The 27,700-nt window shown below is 43.8% G+C and overlaps 1 protein-coding gene across 1 annotated transcript in view; it reads left to right on the plus strand.

Annotated features, from left to right (window-relative positions):
* The first annotated feature begins 2,583 nt into the window (after positions 1–2,583).
* Positions 2,584–27,700, plus strand: part of man1a1 (mannosidase, alpha, class 1A, member 1) — a 110,344-nt gene continuing 85,227 nt past the window's right edge. The window contains exon 1 of the mRNA XM_056581136.1: positions 2,584–3,367. Within this exon, the coding sequence (XP_056437111.1) occupies positions 2,861–3,367 (507 nt within the window). The 5' untranslated portion in view covers positions 2,584–2,860. The remainder of the gene's footprint in view (positions 3,368–27,700) is intronic.

A 27,700-nucleotide genomic window follows, 5' to 3' on the forward strand; every position in this document is an offset into this window, starting at 1 on the left:
ACATTGATGTGTTGGTGAAACACTAACCCAGTACATGGATGTGTGGTTGAAACAGCCACCCACGGATTTGTTAAACAACCCCCCAAAAATAACGACCTTCCAGTCTGTTCCCTCCTGAAGTGTATCTGCACATGCGAGTTACAGGCATGTGATTGACAGGCAAGACCGATTCACAGAACCAATCAATGAAGAGATGCCCTGGTCAGAAATGAGCCGGGAGCGGCCTGATATCTAAATGTTCTCATCCAGAGGCAGTTGCTTTCAACAAGAACCGATATTCTCAGAGCCTTTCACTGGCTCAAAGCTAACAGATGGTTATGGCATTTCCAACAAAACAAAATACAAATCTTACCTACAGCACCTTTATTCAACCAGAATGTTTATATTTGGATTTCTTTATTAATAGCACTCCATAAAGGGAGTGCCAAAGAGCAGAGATGATTAGGCTTAAAGTTAGTGTTAGTATGGTATGTGGCAAGACATAACTCGATGATCAATTGAGAATATACAAGTAAAACTTTACATACATTTACATGCATTTGAATGTGATGACAGGGGAAAAAAGAGATACCCTGCGATCATTGTGTGTTGCATGGTTATGCTTCCTAATAGGTTATTGTAGAAGATTAAAATAATACATTCATTATGTGCTTCCTTACGAACATTCATGTTGTTGATCCTTTTTTTACTCAATGTCTCTAAAATTGGTTTACAATCGGTAATCATTTTTGGGAACATAAAGATGTTGATTGCGAAGTTATGATGAATATTTTAATCAGAATATTGGTCTGTTTCAAACCCTCAAACACTTTGCGTTCCTATAATGCACGCTGAACACACCAGCTGCAGGAACATTAGCACATTTCGAATGTGCTTCTTAAAGGAATGTCTAAATAACGTTAGATTTGTGCCAGCACAGGAGGGAAATGAAATGCAGGGGAGCTACACTACTCCCTAACCAATTAGTGACCCCCTTTCTCCTCTTGTTTCTCCCACTCTCCTTCTGATCTCACTTTGTATTCACTATCACCCCCTCTCCCCCTCTTCTCTTCCCCATCAACTCCATCCATCCTCCCACATTCTCTTGTACTCTCCTTTTGTACTGTCCTCCTCGATCTCTCTCTCTTCAGTGCACAAATTAGTCCATTTGGCCGGGGGATAATACCATAGTGCTGGGATCAGATTGGATGGGTTATATTTGGACTATGGCTTGAGCAAAGAAATATGGTCAAAGGGGAGAGAGGGAAGAAATGAACATAAGTGCACACAAACACATGCACACGCACACGCACACACACACACACACACACACACACACACACACACACACACACACACACACACACAGCATTTAGCCTAACACAGTGAGGACACAAATGTAATATTTACAGTACCAGTTGGAACACGCACCAAACTGATAATCGAGAGTTCATGTTTCATTTTATAAAGGATGCCAGTCCATTTTTCCAGGTTGTTCCCTGATGATTGTGCGCTGAACGGGGACAGGGCTGTGTGGGTGTATCGGGCTCCAGGCCCCAGTGGTCCATCCCAAGAGAAATGGAGCTGTTCAACACAGAGCCAGCCGGAGCTCTTCATGACTTGAGGTACTTTTTAACCATGCCTGATTGGCATGCATTGGTAAATATTGGCATGACACGAATGGGGAAACAATATTAGACATTTATCAATCGTTCTACTTGTTTATGTTGTAGTTGGTTGTTAACCAAAAAAACGTGCTCTCTCTCTCTCTCTGTCTCTCTATAGTTAGGGTCTAACCGACGGCCCTTCGCAAACCCAGTTGATTGTGTGGGCATGTGTGTGAGGGAGAGAGAGAGAGAGAGGGGAGAGAGGGAGAAGAAGGGGGATGGAGAGAGAGGGGATAGAGGGAGGGAGAAAAAGAGAGGGAGGGGGAGAGAGAGAGAGGGAGGGCGGATAGAGAGACGGAGGGAGGGGGAGAAAGAGGGGGAGAGAGCGAGAGGGAGGAAGGGAGGGAAAGAAAGGAGGGGGGAGGAGAGAGAGGGAGCGGAAGAGAGAGAGGGAGAGAAAGAAAGAGAGGGGGAGAGACGAGAGAGAGAGGGAGCGAGAGGGAGGGAAAGAAAGAGGGAGGGGGTGAGAGAGAGACCTGCCGTCTAGGTGTATGGTTGTGTTGGTCAGCAGTGCTGTCATTAGGCCACGTCTTCTACACCCCCGGCGACAAAACTCCTACCAGTCACGTGACGGATCAGGCGGTTAACCGTCTGCATGGAGCCGTCGCCTACTTGTTGTGGAATGCAAAATGAAACCAATAGTCCTATACAATAAGTGATTGGTTTACTATTATTCCTACTGGTCCGCTGAATACGGAGGGATCCCGGCAACAGGAGCTCAGTCTGTACCAAGGGCGCAGTTCGAGAAAGACAGGCTGAGGTCTGGTCCGAGTTTGAAACGTTGTAGCGGTGCGGACGGAGTAGGCTAAGGACCCACCCCCTGGAAACACCGCTCCTGATTGGCTCTGCCGGAGAGGACCCGCCCCATGGAAACACCGCTCCTGGTTGGCTCCCGCCCTCTGGAAACACCGCTCCTGGTTGGCTGAAGGACGCGTCAGCTGCGCCAGCCCGCGCCTCTTTCCGCTGGCGGCGGAGGGCAGGCAGACGCGTCGTCGCACGGAGGCGGCAGCACGGCGCGGAGGGAACTCGTTCACTTTGAAACTTTTCTTACGGGAGATCATATCGTTCTTGTGTCCGCATTAACGCTCACCGCCGTCCTGGATATGGACTAATAACCGGGTGAACGACGCAGAGAGCCGACCCCGGGTGCGACGGAAGCGGACTGAAGCTTTAAACCGGTTTAGTAGGTGGTTGGGCGCCGGAGAGACGGGACGATGCCCGCCGCCACCCTGCTGCCGTTCACCGCCGCGCCGAGCAGGAAGTCCGCCGGGCCGACCTCCTCCTTCAGGCTGACGGAGAGGTTCATCCTACTGCTGGTGTTCAGCGCCTTCATCACGCTGTGCTTCGGGGCCATCTTCTTCCTGCCCGACTCCTCCAAGCTGCTCAGCGGGGTGTTCTTCCACTCGTCCGCGGTGGAGACCAACACTCGGACAGGGACCGTCAGCGGCTCCGGCTCCGCCAACGACGAGAAGATCCTGGCCAAGATCCGCAAAGATCACGAAGATGCCCTGACAGAAGCCAAGGACACGCTGCAGAAACGACCCGAAGAGATCAAGCAGGAGATCCTGAAGGAGAAGGAGAAGGTCCTGAGGGACAGCCTGGGGCCGGATGGGGGGGACGTGGACAGACTGCCCCCCGTGGAGTACCAGCGGCCCCCCGGGGCCACGGGGCAGGAGCCCCCGGACCCCCGGACCAGGGAGAGACGGGCTAAAGTCAAGGAGGTAGGATCATCAACCACATTCTGTACTGGGAGACCACATGTAGACTCTGTAGAAGTAACCTCTCCCTGGAAACCAGCCAGACCAGTATAGGTAGCAGCCAGACCAGTATAGGTTACAAACCAATCAGACCAGTATAGGTTCCGTCTCCATCTCCATGCCATGCCGGTCACCGTCTGTACTGCCCTCCTTCCATAGGAACAGAGCACCAATTCGTAGGATACCAATATGTATCGTAGGTCACAAATAAGCGTCATCGGGCAGCTTGTCCTTATCGTCTGTGTTCAAACATGGCACGTATTGCATCGCCATTTGGACAGTCGTTGCCAAGCCCGGTTCCCAGTGTCCCTGGGAGCCAGGCTCATTCGGCCCCCTGGTACAGATGGTTCAACCGTTATGCCTCGGGCCTCATAGGGCTTGTTGTGTCGTTGGTTATCTTTTATATGGAGTAGAGTAGAGTATGGAGCATTTTTTTAAACATGTTTATACCAACCACTGGGTTATCCTTTAATTATCGATACAATACACAATAATACCAATGGAAATCGTTATCTAAATAAATGATACCAAATAAAGTCCAATGCTATCTTTGGTTAGTGACATGACATAGGTTACCGTTAATGATTACCAAGAGCATAGTTATCCGTTAATGGATATAGTAAACATTTTGCAACCGTCCCATGACTGCAGCACAAAAGTTTGCTCTGTCATTGGATCATCCTTCCCAGAGCACTTTATCTTGTTTGGCTAAGCCTGAAGTCTTAAAAGCCAGGACTGTTTATCCAACAGTGTGTGCAGTGCACACACCTATGGATTTAATAGTCATTTAAATGGTCAATCCTGAAAAGTGAGAACATTCTTACTCCTGATCAAGTAAAAAATAATACTGTTGAATCTGACATTTTAGACAGAGTTCAGTGCCCCACTGGTCGTCAGATTTCATTTTTTGGTTATTCATTGATTCATCTAAATGGATGTGGCTTTACACAGGTCAAGATTTGGGAAGTGCTGTTTTGAAACCGGGGGAGGTCCATTTGTCAACAACACTTTTTCATGGCCGAAATGTTCCTGACTCAAAAGACTTATCTGGTTGAATTGGGCGTGTTTGAAACAACGCAAAATGAGAAAGTAATTCATTATAATGAATTATCTCTACAGATGTAGTTGGTAGCCTGTGCACCATCCTGATCACTTAACCTCACATTCTGTTCAGCTACACAGATCAGTCCGGGCCTCTTGCTCCCAACATCCATATCCTGGAATTACCAAGTAATCTGGCCAATCAGGGACTGCGTCGTAGTTGATGCTGTAATCGGGCCAATCAGGGACTGTGTTTTAGTTGATGATGTAAATGCGGTCTGCCTCTGGCAAAGCAGTTATGGCGTCTCCCAAAGCAGCGAGCGGCAACGTTAATATTAGTAGAGGAAACGCATTCACAAGTTTAGTTATGCAGAAATAGACTCAATATGTACAAATTGAATCTGAACAAGTTTTAGCACTTTCTCGGAGGAAGGACGTTTTTGCCATTCTTCTTCATGTGTATCCACTGAACAGTGCACTTTGATTGTGCACCTGTATTGCTACACTGATTGGGTGGAGGAGATGTCTGTCCAGGAAAGTACTCCTGCCCCCTGAAACTGATGTGGCAGCTGGAGATCCGAACGGTGAAATGAAACACAGAAAGTGAGGTTGCTGCATCAAAGGCCTTTTCTCTCCAACCAACCTTGCAAAGGTTTATATTTCTTGAAAGTTGACGTTGGTTTCATCATCATGTATGCAAATAAGATGCATGAGATGCCTGACTGATTTCGATTTCTGAGTCAATACTAGGGATGCACAGAAATGAAAGTTCTTGGCCGAAACCAAAAACCGAAAATGAGGAAACCAAGGCCGAATACCGAAACACCGAAAGAAATTATTATGCCAATTATTAGTACCATTTAGGGTTGCCGCGGTATACGGTATTACCGGTGTTACCGGTGTTGAGGTATATATATATATATATATATATATATATATATATATATATATATTCACACACAAACCTAATAGATAAGCTACCTAATAAAGCGTTGGAAGGAACACACACAAGACTGGTAACCATAGCAACGCCGATAAACAAACCCCCGCCGCAAAGCCCAATCCCTACGAGAGCTCCCCGCGCTACGGCCATCCGGAGGCGCACAGAGCTTTTGGCCGTGATATTATATGTACAACTATATTACTATTATATATAGAACGTTATAAGAAAGACGCTGTCACCGAGAATTGGCGCACTGCCAGACGCTGTCACCGAGTGTGAGAGGAGAGTTGACCGAGAAGATGGCGGTTGACCTAGTTTCAAAGTTTATACCGTTTATACTCGGTAATACCGGTGTATTACTCGGTGTGAACTAGGGATGCAAACAATTAATCGATTATCGATTAATTGTCGATAAGAGATTACTCGATTAAAATAAATTACTTGCAATTAATCGCATTTTAACCCGTAATTCCCTAACCGTCCACGTGAGGGCGCACTTGACGCCAGACGTACTTGACGCACACGCGGGAACACAAGCGGGAACACAAGCAAAGCAGGGCCGTGTTCCAATACCCGTGCTTCCATGAATATACTTAAAGGAAGTATACTATCCGCACTGGCTACTACGTACATTTTTCAGATGCGAGTGCTGTTCCAAATCGAGTACTCCGTGGTGCACTAACCGGGAATTACGATCACGACTGCCGCCGTGGCTCCTCCCCCGCAATAAACATCCCGCTTTGAACGGTGAACTCTTTACGCCTAGCAGCTATAAAAAGCTATAAAAACTACAAAATGCAGGCTATGTGGAAAATGCGCCGACTTTGGCTCAGCCTGGCTCCGCCTCTTCTGCTACGTAGCTAAGAAGGCTGCCGTTGAGTACGGGGAGTGTCCTTCGATCCACACTTCACGATTAGCCCGTTTTGAGTACGGCATCCGGGTCCTTGAAGTATACTTCTTTTCGCCGGATCTGAATTGGAGTACTGCGTACTCAAATTTTGGCTAGTAAGTACGGACAGTACGGGTATTGGAACACGGCAGGACGGAGTGCAGTATGGAGCCACTTTAAGTTGGTTAATGACGACAAAGACGCCAAATGCACAATATGTGGAAGTATTCTAAAGTACAACAACTGAACGACTTTGCTGAATTACCACCTAAATGTGTCACATTCAGAAGGAAATTCAGCTTCTCAGAAGAATTGCCGCTTATCAATTAATCGATCATCGATCGATAAGATGAAACAACTATCGATTAATGAATTACTCGATAATTTGCATCCTAGTGTGAACATGTCCACACCGCGGCAACCCTAGTGCCATTGCATTTATGGCTATGACTTACTGTACGTCCACACACACCAGGAGCGACCAAAGCGTCAAAGACACTTTGGTCGCTCACAAAGTTTCGCTGCAAATTTTTCTGTTCGCTTTGGTCGCTCAAGTCGCTCATGACGTACAATTCAATTATGCAGACGCATTTAAATGAGCCGTATGCTTTTAGTAGGCCCTACAGACAGCCATATCAAAGAGTGAACTCTCCTATACACCTTGGCCATATTGCCGAGACGGTTTTGATTGTTGGATAAAGTGCTTCGACAACAAGTAGGACAGTGATTCCCCCCAATATAAAAAAAATCCTAAAATGTAGGCTAATTACAACCGAGAACAAAAAGCCCTGCGTGCTGTAGTAGGCTAGTTAAAATATGTTTCACTGATCTGCATCTGCAAATCATGATCTGCACTCATTTGTTGCACTCAAAACAAATAGACATTGGCGCACATGGCTAATTTGCATACGTGCACAGGACTGGTTGGCTCAGCAAGGCAAATAATGGAACATATCTATCTATCTAGGCCTATCTGTCTGTCTATCTCTCAACGCGTGTCTAGTTGTAATGTGATGTATTGTGTGTATGTCCAGTCAGACTTGTTCTGTGTGGTCTTGTAGGCTACTGTCCTGTGTGGGCCGAACCACCTAAATGGATTCCCGACAATTTGTGTCGTTTGGTATTAATAAAGACTTGACTAGGCTATCTATCTATCTAGACTATTTAATTAACAATTAGTCACCTCAGGCTCCGTGAATAGTGGGGAATAGAGGGATAAAAGACAAGAGATATATCCCTTGTCATTTATCCCTCGTCTTGTCGATTAGTTTGTTTATGTGACGATTTCAAAAACTTTTTTGGTTTTGTTTAAAGCATGCTACACGCGATTGGTTGGTTAGATTGGTGGCATGGAGAGCAAACGAAAATGACTCCCGCTTAAATACGAACGTTCTAGATGTAGGCCTATAAATACTCCCGCTTGTCATCACTTGGTATCCAAACCACTATGGCGTTTCGATCTCTGAACGGAAAAAGGGTTGGTTCATACAACACCGGGTGCCCAGTTACAGCCGCGATTAATACTTCAGCCGACATTTTGTTCAGTGGGTGAATAAAGGTAGGTAGGAACTAGGGCTGGGCGATATATCGATATTTAAAATATATCGATATTTTTTCAAACGCGATATGAAACGAGACCATATCGTCAATATCGATCTAATTGAATTTGCGTTGAAATTACAGCACATTTGTTCCAAATAACACCAGTTTCGAACAGCGCCTGCCGCCTGCTATTTCGTAACTCTGCTTATGTCTCTCCCGCTCTGCCTCCGGCTCACACACGCAGTCTCTGCCTGCCCCCCCCCCCCCCCCCCCTCCACTGACTCACGTCACTTTTTGAAACATGAGCCGTGTTCGAAATCGTTCACTATTCATTGGGTATTTTAAGTGCATTATATTGTGCATGAAATTAAGGAGTGCGCCTGCGCATGCAGCTCCGAGGAGCTTGTTTGCAAGCGAAAGACCAACGGCTCCATAGTATGGAAATGGTTTGGATATAAGTTGTCTGACGAATTACAAAATCAAGTAATTTGTGGAGTGTGCTTAAAAACTGTCGCAATCAAAGGGTTGCAATTCTATCCATAATATTCCGGAGGTGCACACAGCTTTTGGCCGTGATATTATATATTATAATGTTCTCAAATACGAGGTGGAGGCAGTGTCTAGTCCACGGTTTATTCAACCATCAAACTGTATTCATTTCTGAACGGTAGGAATATTAATTGTAAATCGAAACGGTAGGTAGGTATAGTAATAACGGTAACTCCACAGTAACTTCAAGGTTTCTCACTCCGCGAGACCCAAACATAAAACATGAAAGGTCCCATGACATGAAAATCTCACTTTATGAGGTTTTCTAACATAAATATGAGTTCCCCTAGCCTGCCTATGGTTCCCCAGTGGCTAAAACTTGCGTTTGGTATAAAACGAGCACTAGCTGTTCTGCTCGCCTTTGAAAAAACGGAGGCTCAGGCGCGCTGATTTGGAATGTCTTGGTCTGTCACAAAGCATCTAAGCTCCTCCCCTTACTCTGCCTGGCCCGCCCAGAGACGTTGGCCCGCCAATGATACGCGACCGTGCGAGCGCCACATGTGTGTGTGAACACACACACTGTAACGTGTTTCTTGTCGGTTCTTTGACGTCTCTTGTATTTCCACAACGAGACTGTATTGGGGGTTATCTGAGCCATGGTTGAGAAGGAATTGGGGGAAAGGAACTTTGGCTTTGACTCGCTGAAGTACATGAACTGCGACATGCCTCCCGTGTGTTCTACCGTGGCTGCACGGCAGAATTTCGGGAACGTCTTTGAATACTTTGTTAGTTGCCCACTAATACCTATATTAAAGAATACATAAAATAGCATGTCATGTCCGCCCCCCCCACGCAGTCGTTACGGTTCATAATATTTCGGAGGCGCACAAAGCTTTTGGCCGTGATGTTATATATTATAATGTTCTCTAATACGAGGCGGATGCAGTGTCTAGTCCACAGTTTATTCAACCATCAAACTGTATTCAATTCCGAACGGTAGAAAAAGTCATATCAAATCTGCGCACGGAGCAACCCCCCCCCCCCCCCCCCCCCCCTCGACAAATATCGATATTTATCTTATATCGATATTCTGCTTGAAGATATCGAGATATGACTTTTGGTCCATATCGTCCAGCCCTAGTAGGAACCAATGTGCCTGCCGTTGTTCCCTGGGATCCACGCAAGCGAAGAGCGTCTACATTCCGATTGGCTGTCAGTGTTTGGCCGCTGAAGCGCGTCATAGTCATTTGCATAAAGTTAAAAAAGTTTTCAACTTCTTTTTGACGCTCTGGTCGCTCAACTTTGGCCACTGGTAGCGTTGGTCGCTTTGGTCGCTTTGGTCGCTCTTGCCCATAGAAAGTGAATGACTTCCGGCGATTTGGTCGCTCAATTGGTGTGGACGTACAGTTAGGGTTGCCGCGGTGTGGACATTTTCACACCGAGTAATACGCTCGTGTCAACACCGGTATTACCGGTATAAACGGTATTAACTTAGGTCAACCGCCATCTTCTCCGTCAACTCTCCTCTCACACTCGGTGACAGCGGCTGGCAGCGCACCAATTCTCTGCGTCTTATAACGTTCTATATAATAGGATAATATAATTTTATGTATCATAATATCACGGCCAAAAGCTCTGTGTGCGTCCGGATGGCCGTAGCGCGGGGAGCTCACGTAGGGATTGGGCTCCGCAGGGTTTGTTTACCGGAAGGAAGGAAGCACGTCAATTCTCGGCGCGACAATTCTCCCGCACAGAGCAGAACTGTGGCCTATTCTACAGATTTTAATTGTCTTAATTATAATTATATTATTCATTTGTATTGAATTTCTTTTTTATTACTAAAAAAAAACAAAAAAAAAAACTCGGTGTTGCCGGTGTTGGCCTCAACACCGGTAACACCGGTAATACCGTATACCGCGGCAACCCTACTATGACTGTGTACTAACTTCATTAAAATCAAGGCATTGCAATTTTTGCAAATCGCTATACGTGGGTCAGAAATATTGAAAAAGTCCACGCCGCAGACATATTGGCGCTTATCCAGACAAGCGTGTGCTGGCCGCGCTTTTTGTTTGCGTCATCACAAATTTCTGTTTCGGCCGTGTTTTTTCGGTGAGTTCGAGTTCTACCAGTATCCAATGCGGAAGTGACAAACATTGCAGTAGCACTGGGTGGCCACTACGAGGTGGTACCAAAAGTAAGCAATTCTCAAAGACTGTTTTCACGGTCTTATTAAACCTATTTACAGCCTGGTCCAAAAGACCATTCTAGTCAGTATGTTTAGTTAATATCTCCACGACGAGACTGAGGAGGTTGATTTTTTTTTTTTGCCGGCTAGTTTTTACTTTATTGGAGGTTGCCTGGAGGTTGGGGCGGCCTCTTGTGTGACAGCTAGCTGCTGACTCTCACCTCGCCTCGAGGGCTAGTTTTCAGGATTAGCATGCTATCACCGTCATCTTGAACTCGACTGCGTTCATTCCTATTGTTCATTCCGGTGCTAAGATGCCTTGCTCTGCGGTCAACTGTACCAATCGATGGTTTAAATACTAATGAGCTACAAGCTAATACGGTGTACATCACCTAGATGGGCGTATCTCCCTCCCCCCGACGTCACATCAATGCCCTTTTTTGGTCAGAGGCAATGAGGCAGAGTCAAACTATGACAAGATTGCGACGCTCATAAGCCAAGAGAATTGGATGCAGTTGGAATAACTGAGGTCTGCCCGGATGCTACATCCACTTTATATACTATCTATGGTCAATACTCAGGGCCCCCCTTTTTTGTATTTTAACCGTGCTGATTTCAGTACCAGAGCTTTAGGTTTCACACTTCTGTGAAGGAGGTGCTGCAACCGTCCACATCAACCTCTCCTTAATAATAGACAGATAATGCCATGCTCATTTCACCTGATATATTCTCTGGTTAATGTATTTATTGAGTCTGCAGAATACAAAATCTGGTATGTTGAACAATGATCCCCCTTTCTGGTTTGTCTTGGATGAAATGGAGTGGTTAACACCGAAATTTGAATATTGGTCCTGTCTCCAGTATTTGGCTTATTTCGAATTGCCCCTGCCTGCTTCACACTGGCTGGCTATGGGCATTCACAAACACCCCATTACCTTTGTTTTTTAGAAATGTGAAACTCATCGAGTGGTTAGTGGTGTTCGTGGATATTCCTCATTAAAGGTCCCATGACATGAAAATCTCACTTTGGGAGGTTTTCTAACATAAATATGAGTTCCCCTAGCCTGCCTATGGTCCCCCAGTGGCTAAAACTTGCGTTTGGTGTAAAACTAGCACTAGCTGTTCTGCTCGCCTTTGAAAAAACGGAGGCTCAAGCGCGCTGATTTGGAATGTCTGTGCTCATGACGTCATCAGGAATCTCAGCTCCTCCCCTTACTCTGCCTGGCACGCCCAGAGACGTTGGCCCGCCAATGAGACTCGACCGTGCGAGCGCCACATGTGTGTGTGTGAATACACACACTGTAACGCAAGTGTTTCTTGTCGGTTCTTTGACGTGTCTTGTCACAACGAGACTGTCGTGGGGGTTATCTGAGCCATGGTTGAGAAGGGATTGGGGGAAAGGAACTTTGGTTTGACTCGCTGAAGTACATGAACTGCGACATGCCGCCGGTTGCCGCGAGGCACCATCGCCCGGCAGCCGGCAGCGTGCGGTTCAGTCGACTTCAGGTTGATGTGAAAGTGGAAGAACCAGAGACGTCGCAGAACCCGACAAAGTCGTTTGTGATTCATAATATCGTCTGGAGGCGCACACAATATGTTATATGATATAGATATCTATGTATTATATGATATTATTTAGATATAGAGCTCCAGGACTGTAACGCAAGTGTTGTACACTTCCTTGTTATTTGGATAACCGTTCTGCTGTTGGTGTGATGGCGCATAACACGTCGGACTCTCGTATCTGGTATTTCTACAACGAGACTCGTATTGGGGGTTATCTCAGCCAAGGTTGAGAATGAATTGGGGGGAAGGAACTTTGGCTTTGACTCCCTCAAGAACATGAACCACGACAAGGAGGAGAAAGGGATCTTTGCCGGGCAGCGCTTATGCACCTCCGCCTCCGGCGGTGGTCCCTCAGCGGGGCTCAAGCGGGAGACATTCGCCGCCAACAATCCCTTTCTCCTCCATGTCGTGGTTCATGTTCTTGAGGGAGTCAAAGCCAAAGTTCCTTCCCCCCAATTCATTCTCAACCTTGGCTGAGATAACCCCCAATACGAGTCTCGTTGTAGAAATACCAGAGACGAGAGTCTGACGTGTTATGCGCCATCACACCAACAGCAGAACGGTTATCCAAATAACAAGGAAGTGTACAACACTTGCGTTACAGTCCTGGAGCTCTATATCTAAATAATATCATATAATACATAGATATCTATATCATATAACATATTGTGTGCGCCTCCAGACGATATTATGAATCACAAACGACTTTGTCGGGTTCTGCGACGTCTCTGGTTCTTCCACTTTCACATCAACCTGAAGTCGACTGAACCGCACGCTGCCGGCTGCCGGGCGATGGTGCCTCGCGGCAACCGGCGGCATGTCGCAGTTCATGTACTTCAGCGAGTCAAACCAAAGTTCCTTTCCCCCAATCCCTTCTCAACCATGGCTCAGATAACCCCCACGACAGTCTCGTTGTGACAAGACACGTCAAAGAACCGACAAGAAACACTTGCGTTACAGTGTGTGTATTCACATTGATGTGGACGTTGAAGAACCAGGAACGTCGGAGAACCCAACGCGGTCGTTTGAGATTCATAATATCGGCTCACACAGCTTTTGGCCGTGATAATATATATTATATGATATAGATATCTGTGTAGGCTATATGATAATATTTAGATATAGAGCTCCAGGACTCCCGTGTGTTATAGAATATTTACAGAACACGGCTAAAGGCTGTGTGCGCCTCGCCATTGCGATATATCCACTGTAAACAGAGCGCATGGTACCGTGGCTGCAAGCTGCTCAGGGCCACACCCCCACCCTCCTCCTTGACACGCCCACCGAAACAGCGCATTTGGGGGAAGCTCAATGTGCGACTGGCTCGGAGTGGCTGTAACTCTGCACCACGGCTGAATTTAGGGAACGTCTTTGAATACTGTGTTAGTTGCCCACTAATACCTATATTAAAGAATACATAAAATAGCATGTCATGGGACCTTTAAGTTTCGCAGCGAAATACAGTTTCTGTCGTGTTTTTATTTGGCATTTTGTAAATGAAACGGAAACCGGGCCGGAAACAGAAAGGGGGGGTGGTTGTTGTCTTTTCGCTCGGTTCTAGCCATGGACCTATTAAAAAAAAGGACAGCGGACTAAAACATGGCCGCCCATTCATTCAACACTGCTCAATGGCGCAGAGGAACATCAAGGAGAGATTTGCTTCTGCATCATGGGCGCCTAGCCACTCCCTCGTGCATGTCGTTCTGGATGGAGAAATATTCTCGTTAACTAGCATTGTAGCATCATCAGCGAGAGGTCTGAGCGAGCACAGTCGCATTGTTTACCGACCATTTGGGATGAGCGATATGGCCTAAAATCCATATTGCGATATACATTGCAACCTATTGCGATAACGATATATATCACGATATATAAATCATAATAGAACCATTTCAGAACAGGTTACATAGATTAAGGAAAGCCAAACTGCTAAATGTATAAAACAAAAGAAAGAAACATAGTATGTCGTTTTGAGAACATTTATTTTGCAAAACTGTAATCATACAACATAATTTTGTAGCTGCAGAGACTTTAACAAAGAAAAAAATCTTCTGTGTAATGACGTATACTTCTCTAATTAAATTAAAACTGGTGGTGTCTTGTTAATAAAGAAACGGATACTGTAAATTAGGGAAATACGTCCAGTATTAGGCATGGCTATTTTAAATAAAGAGAAATCTTCCAAGTGTGCACAGATACTTGATATTAAAACATAAAAGTGCAAAGTGAACGCATACAATTTTAAAATGAACATGAAATTAGCGCAATCACCACCTCCTAAGTTTCGCTTTCAGCCATATTTGCTTAGATGACAATGATGCGTTGAAGCCGGTTGCAGCTCATGGCTCTTTCAATTTCGCGGGTCGCGGATGATGCGTTGCAGCCGGTTGCAGCTCGTGGCTCTTTAAATTTCGTGGGTCGCTGATAGAGATGCACCGATCAACCGGCCGCCGATTAAAAAAGCCGGTTTTGTATCCAATCGGCCACAATCGGTGACCTGCCGGTCACTGTCGTAATATCCGGTTTTCGGCCGATCAAACTCACCCGCATGCGCGGTGCGTAGCAGCTCAAGGCGCCCAGAGCGCCGGAAGAAAACATGTCGCTGATTTGGACTTATTTCACTGTGTGCCAGGACGACCCAAAACACGCTGTTTGTAATGCTTGCAAGACAAAAAATAAGCCGTGGGGGATCATATTGCTAGGTACGCGTCCTGCGTCACTGACGCATTAAAATCTGAAAGGACGCACTAAACTCACTATCCATGCGTCCCGGGGACGCATCTAATTTTCCCCATGAAAAACGATACATTGTGAACATTAAACAACTCTTGTTTAATCACAGTAACTGGCCAAAGAAAACTTCTTGTGAGCAGACCGGACAAGCGCTGTTTCAACCCTCTGCGCATCTACTCGGCGCTGACGTGATCCCCTGTACAAAGTATCGCGACATGCTAATTTAGCCGCTACCAAAACAACTAGCTCGTCACCGCTGATTACATTTCAACAATTAAAAATACGAACTTCATAGTAAATAAACCCACGTTTCCACTGCTCGATGCTGTGCTCATTCGTGTCGATTATGTTGTAACGTTTAGGGGACGTGCTGTAATGAAATAAATGAAACATAATCCGGTGGTGGTGATGAAAACTACATTGAACGGCAGCCGCCATATTGTTATGCCCAAACGGCGCCTGACCATACATCGCGCTTCCAACGAGATCCCGTTTTTCTCGAGAAACAGGCAGAGAAGAGAGAACGCAAAAATACCACCAAAGAAAAAGATTAAACCTATTGCAGGTCAGCAAACTATTGCAGCTGCATTTTCTGTCCCTACTACCTCTGCACTCCTCCCTGACTCTGATCAGCCTAGAGAGAGTACCTCAACATTGCCTGTACCTACTTCTGCCTCCCCCTCTACTGAGCCTGATGAGCCCACTGCAGAAGAAGTGCCTCAACCTTCTACATGTTCCTCCCAAAAAAAGCGAACTTTTCTGAAGCAGTGGCTCACCACATACAAATGGCTGCGCTTTTCAGATGACAATTTCATGTATTGAGTTTAACACTATTAATTTCATTTTAAGAAATAGAATAATAATAAAAAAGAAACACATTTTTTAAACTGGGGAGTCGGGACCCATTGAATTTCTCAGGGACCCACCAAACTCGCCACCTGTGGGTCCCGGGGACTCACTACATTGAAAACCTATCAACATATTATATGATTATAATTATTTCTTAGAAAATCGGTATCGGAAAAACCGGTTTTGGCAGGTCAGACCTCCTTAAAAACCGGAAATCGGTATCGGCCAAGAATTTTGCAATCGGTGCATCTCTAGTCGCTGATGATGCGTTGCAGCCGGTTGCAGCTCGTGGCTCTTTAAATTTTGCGGGTCTCGGACGATGCGTTGCAGCCGGTTGCAGCTCGTGGCTCTTTAAATTTTGCGGGTCTCGGACGATGCGTTGCAGCCGGTTGCAGCTCGTGGCTCTTTAAATTTCGCGGGTCGCGGATGATGCGTTGCAGACGGTTGCAGCTCGTAGCTCTATCCATGACCCGCTCTTTATATTTCGCGGGCCATGGATAGATCGCGTCAAACATGCATTATCGCGATAGAGCAATATAACTAAAATCTCTATCGTAGGCCATTTTTTATCGTTTATATCGTATATCGTTTATATCGCGCATTCCTACCGACCATGTAAGTATAAGTTAATAACTCCCCCCGATGATTCTCTATATGTGATCTTTAAATTACACTCCTACTGCCAACTGGACAACAATTCGTATTTATCAATTATAATGCCGGGCTAAGACTCCTTTCAGCTGCCCACTCCTCCTTCTCCTGCAAAAAATACATAAATGAAATAAAACGCTTGAGGGGGCGTTTTGAAAAGAGAGAATTTACATTTAGTAGTACGTGGTATAAAGATAACCACTATCCCCTCTTGAGTTTCCCATTTCTGAAAATGAACGTTAACGGGTGTTTGTGATAAACATAGCCAGCCATTGTGAATCAGGCAGGGGCGATTCGAAATTAGCCAATATTCTCGAGACAGGACCAATATTCAAAATGTCGGTGTTAAGAACTCTATTTCATCCTAGACAAACCAGAAAGGGGGATCAATGTTCAAAATACCGGAATTGTTGGGGATGTACCGAAATGAACATTCTTGGCTGAAACCGAAAACAGTCTTTGCATTGTTTTATTTTTTATGTGTTTTTTCATCAAAAAAAATAAATATACAAACCTAATAGATAGGCTACCTAATAAAGCGTTGGAACGCACAATACCGGTAACCATAGCAACGCTGTAAACAAACCCCGCGAAGCCCAATCCCTACGAGAGCTCCCCGCGCTACGGCCATCCGGAGGCGCACAGAGCTTTTGGCCGTGATATTATATCTAAAATGATATTATACTATTATATATAGAACGTTATAAGACCCTGTCACCGAGAATTGCCGCGCTGCCAGAAGCTGTCACCGAGTGTGAGAGGAGAGTTGACGGAGAAGATGTCGGTTGACCTAGTTTCAAAGTTTATACCGTTTATACTCGGTAACACCGGTGTTGACACGAGTGTATTACTCTGTGTGAAAATGTCCACACCGCGGCAACCCTACTACCATTGCATTTATGGCTATGACTGTGTACTAACCTCATTAAAATCAAGGCATTGCAATTTTTGTCCAGAACAAGAGTGTTCTGGCCGCGCTTTTTGTTTGCGTCATCACAAATCTCTGTTTCGGCTGTGTTTTTTCGGTGATAAAAGTATTTCGGCCGAAAACCGAAAATGCGCTTTTGGGCCATTTTCGGCCGAAAATCTTCGGTGGCCGAAAATTCGGTGCATCCCTAGGAATTGTCCTTTAATGCGTTATGCATGGGTCAAGCTTATTGAGTGGAATTTGAACCCAATCCGTTTTAAACCATCAACGGTAAAGATAAAAATTTAGTGACTAGATTAGATGATAAACACTATTGTGCATTCCTAACAAATAAAACGCATATGTAGTAATTTTTGGTGTGCAATTTGCTAAATGTTTTGTGCTACCTCTACATTTGTGCCAGTAAGTTACTGTAAAAATAAATCCCATACAGATAGCAGGAAGCACTTGTATTGCGTGCTAGCTATGGAGAAGTTATGTCACAGCAAATGAAAGTAGCTATGTTGTGCAGATGGTTCTTTCTTGAGAGGCCTTGTCAGTAAGATGGCGCTGCACTAAGCTGATGGTCTATATTGCCCCTCGGTCTGAAACTTATTACACATTGACTTGGGAAGAAACTCTGGCTGAACTGAAAACAGACGATGATAAACACCTTCAACTGTAAGGGCACAAACACACAGGGCCTTTAAGTCGAGAGGGTGGTGACCTGCCTGTTGTGATGAATAAAGCCCTCAAGCATTCTGTGCATTTTGAAATCGTTAGATTGTTGTGATATTGTATGCCCTGCTGGTAAATAGATGTTGTCACTGACAAACTCTTGAATTGCAACCTGTGTTGCACATCAGTTTTTTTTATCTGCTTTTTGTGAATCCGTTTAGTTTTCTTCCTTCTAACATTTAGGTACGAAATAGGGCTGCCAAGACCTCTGAATACCCATGAAGAGGAAATGAAACCTTTACTTGACACACTTTTGACCAATTGTACATTTTAAGTAGGCACATGTTTTCGAACAATACATTGATAGACAGTACGCCGGGAAACTTTATTGCAAATGGAAAGGGGAGATAGGGTTTTGGGGGGGAATTCTTCCACCAATATTCACCAAAAAATTTCAGGCACAAATAAATTCCAGAATTATTTTGCTTAAATCCAACCAAGTCAATAAAAAATGGGATGAAAACAGATTGGATGGGTATTTAATAATGAAATTGAATGATTAATCATTTCCATAAAGATTGGTAGTGGCAGTCCCAGTGTTAAACTGTAAACATAGAGGAAGTTAACAACTCCTAGGGCGGGCGAAGATGGCTGTTTTATAAAAAACATTCTGGCAAAAAAGGAAAAGTATTGTGGAAGTACAGAGTACTCGCAGGAATAGGTATATTTATCCCCATCCTGAGCTGTTTGGAGTGAGACTGAAAGCAAGGTACCTTTTTTGTTCAAAAATATTTTGTAGATAATAGTAATACTATTTATATATTATTCATTATATTATCAGAAGTTTGACATATCCAACCAGCCCACTGCTCCAAGGCGCACAGGTTTATACATGCATATCATCAGGAAATAATATGAATGTTAAGTTGAATTTTGAATAGTCTTTTGTAAACTACGTCTGGCAAATTCTGTCCCTCAAAATGTAATCAATACCCAGGATCATAACATGTCAATCAAACGTACACAACCATTTATTTTTCAATCTCTCCCCCTGCTCACTCGGATGAGTTGGCGTTTTCACGCCGCCAGCTCTGCCCATGTGCACGTTGCATTAGCTCAGACAGGATGGATCCAGCAGGCAGGAAGATTGTGAGTGCTGGTGCCATTTGAACTCTTTTATTCTTACTGGCTGTTCACCAGTGCGAACAGACCTAGGAATCGAAACAGCCAAGTAATCCCAGCGATTATTCTAGGTCAGGGGTGCCCAACCAGTCGATCGCGGTCTACCAGTAGACCGCCGACAGATCCCAAGTCGACCGCGAGGGGTGAAGAATTTTTTATTTATTTTTTTTTAATAAAATAAAATTTGCGCGGGACATATACGCGCGGTAGCGCATGCGTGGCAGCGCATGCGCTGTCAACAGCAGTTGAAAGCCGTCAACAGTAGTTACGCACTCCTAAACGTTGGCATGGCTGAGGGGAAACGAGCTAAGACCTACCATTTCACCCTGAGTGGGAGGAAGATTATTGATTATTGTTGAGAAGGTGCCGTGCGCAGACGGAGAGAAACCCCCACTGAAGTCCGTAGGTTCACGATACAACCCCCCCCCCCCCCCCCCCCCCCCCCCCCCCCCCCTGGTAGATCTCGGGAGGTTGGCTACTTGAAAAGTAGATCTTGGGTCAAAAAAGGTTGGGCACCCCTGTTCTAGGTATTGTAGCAAGGGTGTATGGGTCTGGAGCAGGTGACCGGCCTCACCTAAAGAAGGGTGAGGCAAAGAGAAAGACATGGAGAGCTCTGAGGCCACGAGTCCCTGTTTGGCCTAGATGGGGAATATACTCCACATAGGATGTTTACATTTTATCTCTTCGTAGGGATGTTTGGGGAGCACTAGAAAATGGAGATGGGGATAGGGATGTCCCAACCAAGGACCAGAGACCATTGTCCCTACTGAAAACGTAATCAAGCTGGAAATGTTTGTATAGAGTGCTTATGTTAAAAGGAAAAGTAATCTCTGGCCTCTTACAACGCAATGCTTGCCAAACGAGCAAAGGTTTGTATGCAAGTTTTTTAATTGTGACACTCACACTCATCAGATTGGCTTTTGCCGATCTCATGATGGCCACTGTTGTGCGTTCTAGGTAGATTTAAGAATGTTACTTACCCTAACCCTTACCTGCATTCCTAATGTTAGTCATTAGGAATGACAAGAAATGTGACAGAATGTAATAATAAGATATTTGACTTATATTGAATGATTTCTTTGTGAACCACATAATTGTGATAGAGAACTGTCTATTGAAGCCTTACCTGATAGCTTTTCTCCAGTTGTCTGACAAGTATTGCCGATGATTGAGCCATCACCTGTCTGGCCACTGTTTCCCTCCAGTCTCTGACACAAGTGCATTAGGAACTGGCATACATCTGGACCCTATGAACCACTGTGCATGGCTCTCCAAAAAAAACACTTTCATCAAGAGTGTACTCCTCTGCCAATGCTGCCCAATCCTTGTTCTTTCCCGCTTTGTGCCGTCAAACACGGCCAGGAATCTCCACTATGTCAAAACAATGACAACATTCCCTCTTACTGACCATTCTCAGTAGGGGGCATGGATGCCATATAGGGTACATGTTTCTTCAACAAATGTCCATTAGGCTATACCTCTTTGATCCTCACCCAGCCAGCTAATATTTCTGCACTCCAGCGGAAAGAGGGGGGAAAGGGCAGACATATTGATCGTAACTCTTAATTAGCAGAGTGAGAGTTGACTAGAAGACTCCCGAACGGTTTAATCGATCATTTGTACAGGAATGCATGTCTACACAGATATGAGTGACGTGTCACAATTACAAAAACTAAACTTCGACAGAGCGTAGTTTAAAACCAGGTAGGGATAACACATTTTTGTGACGTATTTTACTTAAGACAATCTTATCCTGAAGGCGACGGTGAAACACAATGACTCAGCACTTAAGGATTCTATTAATTCATTCTGCTTACATTTAAAACTTTCAGATAAACTCTCAGAAAGCAGACAAACGGAACAGAAGGGCAGAGTTAAGGAGGGGGGAAATAGCCAAGCCAAACACGTCATCATTATTGCGATTATTCTCCATTTCCATAGAAAGATCTTAAAGAAATATAAATCGTTTTTTTTTCTTTTACTCCGTTCCCTTTTTGGAACACAGTCTGGTGCTCAGAAATAATTCTAACCCTATTTTTTATTTATTTTTCTTTGTAAAAAACTCCTTGTAAGCAGTTAAATATCGGTAAAGGAGAAGGGCTTTTTATTGTGAAAACTGCTGGTGCATAATGGTGATGAGGAGCATGTGGTGGTTTAGGAGCAAGTTTCATTCAAGCTTCTTATTGATGAAGTATAAAAAGTCCAGACACAGATCCACTCTCGGTGATGAACAACTGCCAGCTGTGCTGCGCAGTCACATCAGGAATTACATCTGACTTCAGTGCACTTGTTCAGGCCCATCAGAGACTTGGCTCCTACCTATTTTCTTTCATGTGTGGGTTGTAATGGCCACATTATCAAAGGTGGATGCACTACAATACTTTTTAAGGTCAGTGCACTTGGTATGGATGCAGATGGGTTCAAAAAAATATATAGTTACTTGTAAACCAAACTGTACAATATGTAATTCTGTTTTTTATTCACATTAATTTGGTGTGACTTTTAATTACAAATGCTTAATTAGAGTTGCAGCAATATAGTTTTTATAACCCTATCTAATGGTTAAGACATGACCGAATTCGTCAGCCCTCAAAGGCATTCTGAATTTCTTATGTGGCCCTCAATGAAGAATAATGCCCATCCCTGGTCTAGATAGTTTTGCCTGCTGTCATCCTGAATATGACTAGAACCAAGATATATTTCTGAAAATGCTTCAGTGTTGTCCCGTGCTTGGACAGTAGTTGTGATTAGGGCCCGACCGATATTGAATTTTGAGTGCCGATGCCGATTATTTTCAGAGAAAAATTACGATTACGATTTAATCGGCCGATTTATAAAAAAAAAAAAAAAAAAAAAAAAAAAAAAGCATATAAAACATAGTTTTTGATACCTTAAATATACTTTAAACACTTTTGACGAATATGTGAATTGAATGCAGAACCTTTGAGTGTTTTAGAATACATTTACAGTAAAAAATGAGTGTAATGTAAAATGTAAAATAAATAACTAACTCCCAATATGCTGCGCTCGTGAGCAGTGACTAACACGTGCGTGCTGAGCAGTATGGTCTCACCGTTAGAGTCTACAGTATAACAAGACCTAAAGAAAAACAGGCACAACATGCTCAAACAACGCGTCTTGTGTACATTGGTGAGGTGAGCGCGCAGCTGCCTGAGCGAGCGTGCTTTCATGTTGTACGGTAAAATTCAATCTCCTCTTTTTTACTCCAGCTAAAGTTGTTAGTTAGCAAGGCGAGTAGGAGCGCAATCTGCAGGATACTAAGCGCAATAACATTTAATAAAAAAAAATAAAAAAATAAAAAAAATCGGTTGTAATCTGCGTCTTTTTGGCCGATGCCGATTATTTTCAAAAAGGCTATAAGTTTTCTGGATAATTCCACAACTGCTAAAATATTAACTTCAATCTAAATATTCATAATAATTCAACCTTCATGTTCCACAGTCTCCTCTTGTGACTGATATGGGTGGGAGAGAGGCTGAAGACTATCAGGAGAGGGGAGGGAAGGGCAAGAGATGGCAAGAGAAAGAATATGGAGTGGAAAGAGAGCAGATGAGTAAAAGTAGACAATGTCTATAAAGCTGACGGAAGTTAAAGAACTCGATGCAAACCATCTGAGAAAAACAATGAAAGTATAAAGAGCTGCATGCTCTTAACCTCGAGACATGGATGGCCTGGTTGTTTCTGCAGTCCTGAAGCACCTTGCCAGCATCTTGATGAACCACACTTTTATCCTACTGTTCTGTTTTTTACTGTAGGACTGCTATCCTACTTAATTTAACAAATGTAGGTATTAAGTATTGCAATCCAATTCTAAAGTAACATACTGCTAACACTTGCGTGGTAAAACTAATGTTATGTCACTAATTGACCAATGTATGTATCGATGTTCAACTCTCTAACCTATGTACTGTAAAACCAAACGTTTGAAAAGCGATAGTTCTACATGAAAACAATGGGAGATACACTTCCAGGAAATATGTTTTCTGCATCTAGTGTCACTAGTGTGCATGAACTCTGCACATCATAACAGACAATTTTCAAATAATAGTACTAGAGACAGAAAATTTGAGGTGTTCCCGAGGATAACTTTCCCCCAGCTTTTCACCCAATATTCATGCTGAGGGGGTCGAGGGGCCTGTGGGTCCAGGGGTCAAGGGCCCTGTGGGTCCAGGGGTCCAGGGGTCGACGGCCCTGTGGGTCTAGGGGTCCAGGGGTCGACGGCCCTGTGGGTCCAGGGGTCCAGGGGTCCAGGCCACTGTGGGTCCAGGGGTCCAGGGGTCCAGGGCCTGTTTCGGGTTTCAGTTCTTAATTAACACTGCTGTCAGCACAGATTGTCCCATTTTTATCCAGCTGAGATAGCTGTATTACGGTTAATTAATTTCCAATCAAGATCAATAAACGATAGAACACTCTATCGTTTTTACTACACACTTTTTTTTACTAATTATTGTCATATTGATTGGAGTCATTGTGTTGCAGACAAGCTGGCCAGATCTGATATGAAAACGTCCCCTCCTGAAGCTGCAGTCTTCCTTTTTATAATTATTTTCTCCTTCCCATGATTAATCTTGTTTTATTCAGTTATTATAATTCTGGTTATACAGACCTATTGTATCTGGTTAATTAATAGTCGACTTAGGGCTCACCTAGTGACCATTTGACTAGTTGACTTTTGGAGAACAGCTCTATTGTAAATGCAATTGAATCATTTAATTTGTCTTTTGGCCAGATTAATGTTACAATGAACCTTTTTACTGATACACTTAGTTAGAGGATGTATAGTTCACAGTATTAGTGTGAAATACCCTCTCATATCAAAGCACTTTTGTATTGTAGCTGACATATCCCTAAAATAATGGATTGAATTGGAATCTAATCAAATCAAGAGCATGTTAATCGGATATCAGTGCCGATACGCAACCTTGTAGCAAGGTGAATATAATGTAAAGTCAGTTGTGTATCCCATTTTGTAATAACAATTATAACAATGGCAACCGTCAATTGGCAACAACAACTGACAGTTACTCTGTCAGTTTATATCTTGCAAACAGCGCTTTCCAATACCCATTTAACTTCTCCCAGTATTACTATTACCACAGCAGAGGTATAAGGGGCAAGATGATAGGACATTTAGTGTTTGTCTCCAAGACCTTCTGCTTTCCTGAAATGAACCCCCTTCCTTACTCACTTTAGCTCTTGTTTTCTTGTTCTGGATGTGTTTCGTGCACTGGTGAGTGATTCATGTAGTACTTGTTTTGGATGTGTTTTTGTGCACTGGTGACTGATTCATGTAGTACTTGTTCTGGATGTGTTTTCGTGCACTGGTGAGTGATTCATGTAGTACTTGTTTTGGATGTGTTTTTGTGCACTGGTGACTGATTCATGTAGTACTTGTTTTGGATGTGTTTGCGTGCACTGGTGAGTGATTCATGTAGTACTTGTTATGGATGTGTTTTCGTGCACTGGTGAGTGATTCATGTAGTACTTGGTCTGACTTGATAGATGTTTGGGGAGTTGCTATGTTGGATAGCAGATAATGAAGGTGATGTTATTACTGAGGTATCTACAGTTTTCACAATATTTCTGTTGTCAATTGTAATATTACTGCCATAATGTTTAATTCCACTACAGCTAGAGGGGAGTTTTTTGCCAAACACGCAGTGACGGTACATGTAGAATCATCTTTTTATGTCTACCACATTCCCTGGTCGGCTGACGGCTGGTTTTGATCTCATGTTGCAATGTCCTGGTTGGTCTTGGCTCAATCAATCAACACGGCTAAGCACCAATCAGGCTATGGAGAACATCATACTCCATCTGAATCTAGGCCCAGGTATGGCTCCGTGTGGCATACATTAGTGATGGCATACATTTTTGTTAACAGAAATTATAGGATAATACTTGGTATGAAAAACAAGGGTGGCCAAGTTACTATTTTACCATTTATTAAAACATTTTTATCAATGTTTTCAATGCACAGAAAGTGTGTCTTCATTCAGGTGTGAAGATCTTGTTCTAAATACTGCAGCCTGGCGGCTAATTCATTTTGAAAGCCCAATTGTGTAAATGTACAGAGAAATCCTTTTTTCCTGTACATTTTCTATCAAATGGCCTAGATGTAACATACAGAAATGTCGGTGATAGATACATTGGCGGATTTCGATTGTTTTTAGATGGTTGCTTTCTGCACAAACTAACAGTGAATGTTTAATGTGTTCTCCCTAATGGGAGGACTGTGCAACATGTGCATGCATGTGTTCAACTGTGTGTTTCAGCAGCAGCGCTTGTCTGGGCTTTGAGAAACATCTCAAAGCCCAAGAGTTGTTCCAGCGGTTCACACTGCTACCTAACCAAAGGATAAAATGGGCGAGCAAGAGAGCAAGGGTATAGGTTCAGTGTGTGTGAGAGAGAGAGAGAGAGAGAGAGAGTAGGCTTTAATTCAGAAAGGCATAAAAAATATCTGGTAAACAACCCTGGAGCAACTAGATCAACAAATCATCTGCCATGTGGAATGGAAGTGTGGATTTAGACATATTTCATTGACTCAACTGATCAGCTCGAAGAGTAGGAGCCATCCAAAGGTGTGTGTGTGTGTGTGTGTGTGTGTGTGTGTGTGTGTGTGTGTGTGTGTGTGTGTGTGTGTGTGTGTGTGTGTGTGTGTGTGTGTGTGTGTGTGTGTGTGTGTGTGTGTGTGTGTGTGTGTGTGTGTGTAATTAGTGCCAACATACCTGTGTCATGGGGAGATCCTTCTGCCAGTTGTCTCTGCAGCTCAGCATGATCTGCTGTCCGTTCACGCCCGCACCAGGGCATGGTAACATATGGCATAGGAACAGATGGCATGCTGGGGGATTTTCTGTAGCACAAAAAAACTAAAAGAAGCCAGTTTCTCTTGCCCGTCCAGACCATTATTTTGTCCTTTGTTTCATAATTGAAGGGTTTAATAACAAAAATATATTGCAGCCATTTCAATGTTGAAAGAGGCCAAGAGAGACCAAAATGCCCTTTCTGCGTTAAAGAAAAGCATAGCAGAAAAGTAGAGTAAAGAGTGTTTAACATCATGTAGATTATTTTTCACTTTAACTTCATTGCAATGAAGAAAACACATTATACATTTTGAAATCTCCAATCAGCATTTACCCCTGACTTAATCTATAGTGCAGGGTTGGCCAACCAGCCAGAGACTAAGAGACAATTATTTTTTTACCGTCTTAACTGCAAAGTGTCAGATTACACACCTACACGCATGCAAACACACTTCTGCTGAGACCTCTGCTTGGACTGATTTACTGCAATTTGCTTTCACAAATGCAGCCATCATTGTTTCATTCAAATCTATGCCACATTCATCTTCTCGGACTGGGGGGAGCAGTGGGTCCCCCCGAGTGTGGGGGGTTCTTCTTTGATCACACAATCGTTTGACACAGATCGTGCAAATATTGCCAACTGAGGCTTGTCTTGTCTGTCACAAGACTCGTCCAATGCGACACTCAAATACTTGCATGCTTGAAGATCAGAGTGCAACTGCGATTCAATAGCCGTGTTTGGACATTTAATACCATTATTATATTTTATTTTTTTCTCCTACGGGGGATTGATCAAATCTATTGAACAGAAATAAACACTTAGTCATCTGAAGGAAAAACCACACTTGACGACACTTAACCACTGCATTAGCCTACTGAATGCCACAGATGTATCTTAAGCATTGGACTGAATGCCACATGAATATATAATTATGTTTTTGCACGTTTGAAATGTTCAAGAGTTCAGGATAAAATTTCCTCTAGAGTTTATCGGATCTGACCCCCGTTCCCACCCCAACCGAACTCCCAGCACTGCCACGCTCACTCTCACTCTGAGCACTGCGTTGTGCTGTGCATTTTGTCCAAAGCGAACTTGGCACAATAAGGGGGAGGTTTCCCGCCCTCCAAGCTGAGCGGGCAGTTTTATGTTAAGTCAGCACCGGTGTGTCCGTTCACTTTGTTTACATACAAAGTGATTGTACAGCCACGATCGCGCGGAAATCCGCGTCAAACGTGCATTTGCGTGAGATGAAAATATGAAAAAGAAAAAAAGAGGCAAAGAGCTGCGGTTTAGCCAGGCCTGGTGTAGTGTTCAGCATTTATCAACACTAAATTACGCAATTCTGTCCGTCAAACAACAATAGCAGAGTCTTACAAAAAATCGGACAACGTACAGTCTTGGAATGCATTGTTTTTTATCAATGAAATAAATAACATCAGTTTTTTATGTTTATTCTCTTTCACAAACTTCCAAAATAGTCCTGATTGGCTACTGAGTCTTACAGCCTTGAAATGCTTCAACAACAACAATTATACATATAAATAATAAATAGTATCAATGTTTTTAACATACAAAAACCTTGCTCTCATTCCGTTTTGAATGGCTGTGCTATTTAAAGCAATATATCCAATTACTTAACTTTTCCAAGCAAAGAGATGTCCAAAATGGGCCTGAAAGGCCTCCTTACAGGATCTTAGTCATCTGAGAGCCAGGCCTAATCTGATTGTAAGTTCAGGAAGGTATGGAGAGGTTACCCCAGTGTTCAGGTGAATAATCAGTTCACTGCCCAAGAAAAAACTTGAGCGTTTCAGTTC

This window comes from Gadus chalcogrammus, chromosome 21 (assembly GCF_026213295.1).
Source record: "Gadus chalcogrammus isolate NIFS_2021 chromosome 21, NIFS_Gcha_1.0, whole genome shotgun sequence".
In the NCBI taxonomy this organism is placed as follows: domain Eukaryota; kingdom Metazoa; phylum Chordata; class Actinopteri; order Gadiformes; family Gadidae; genus Gadus; species Gadus chalcogrammus.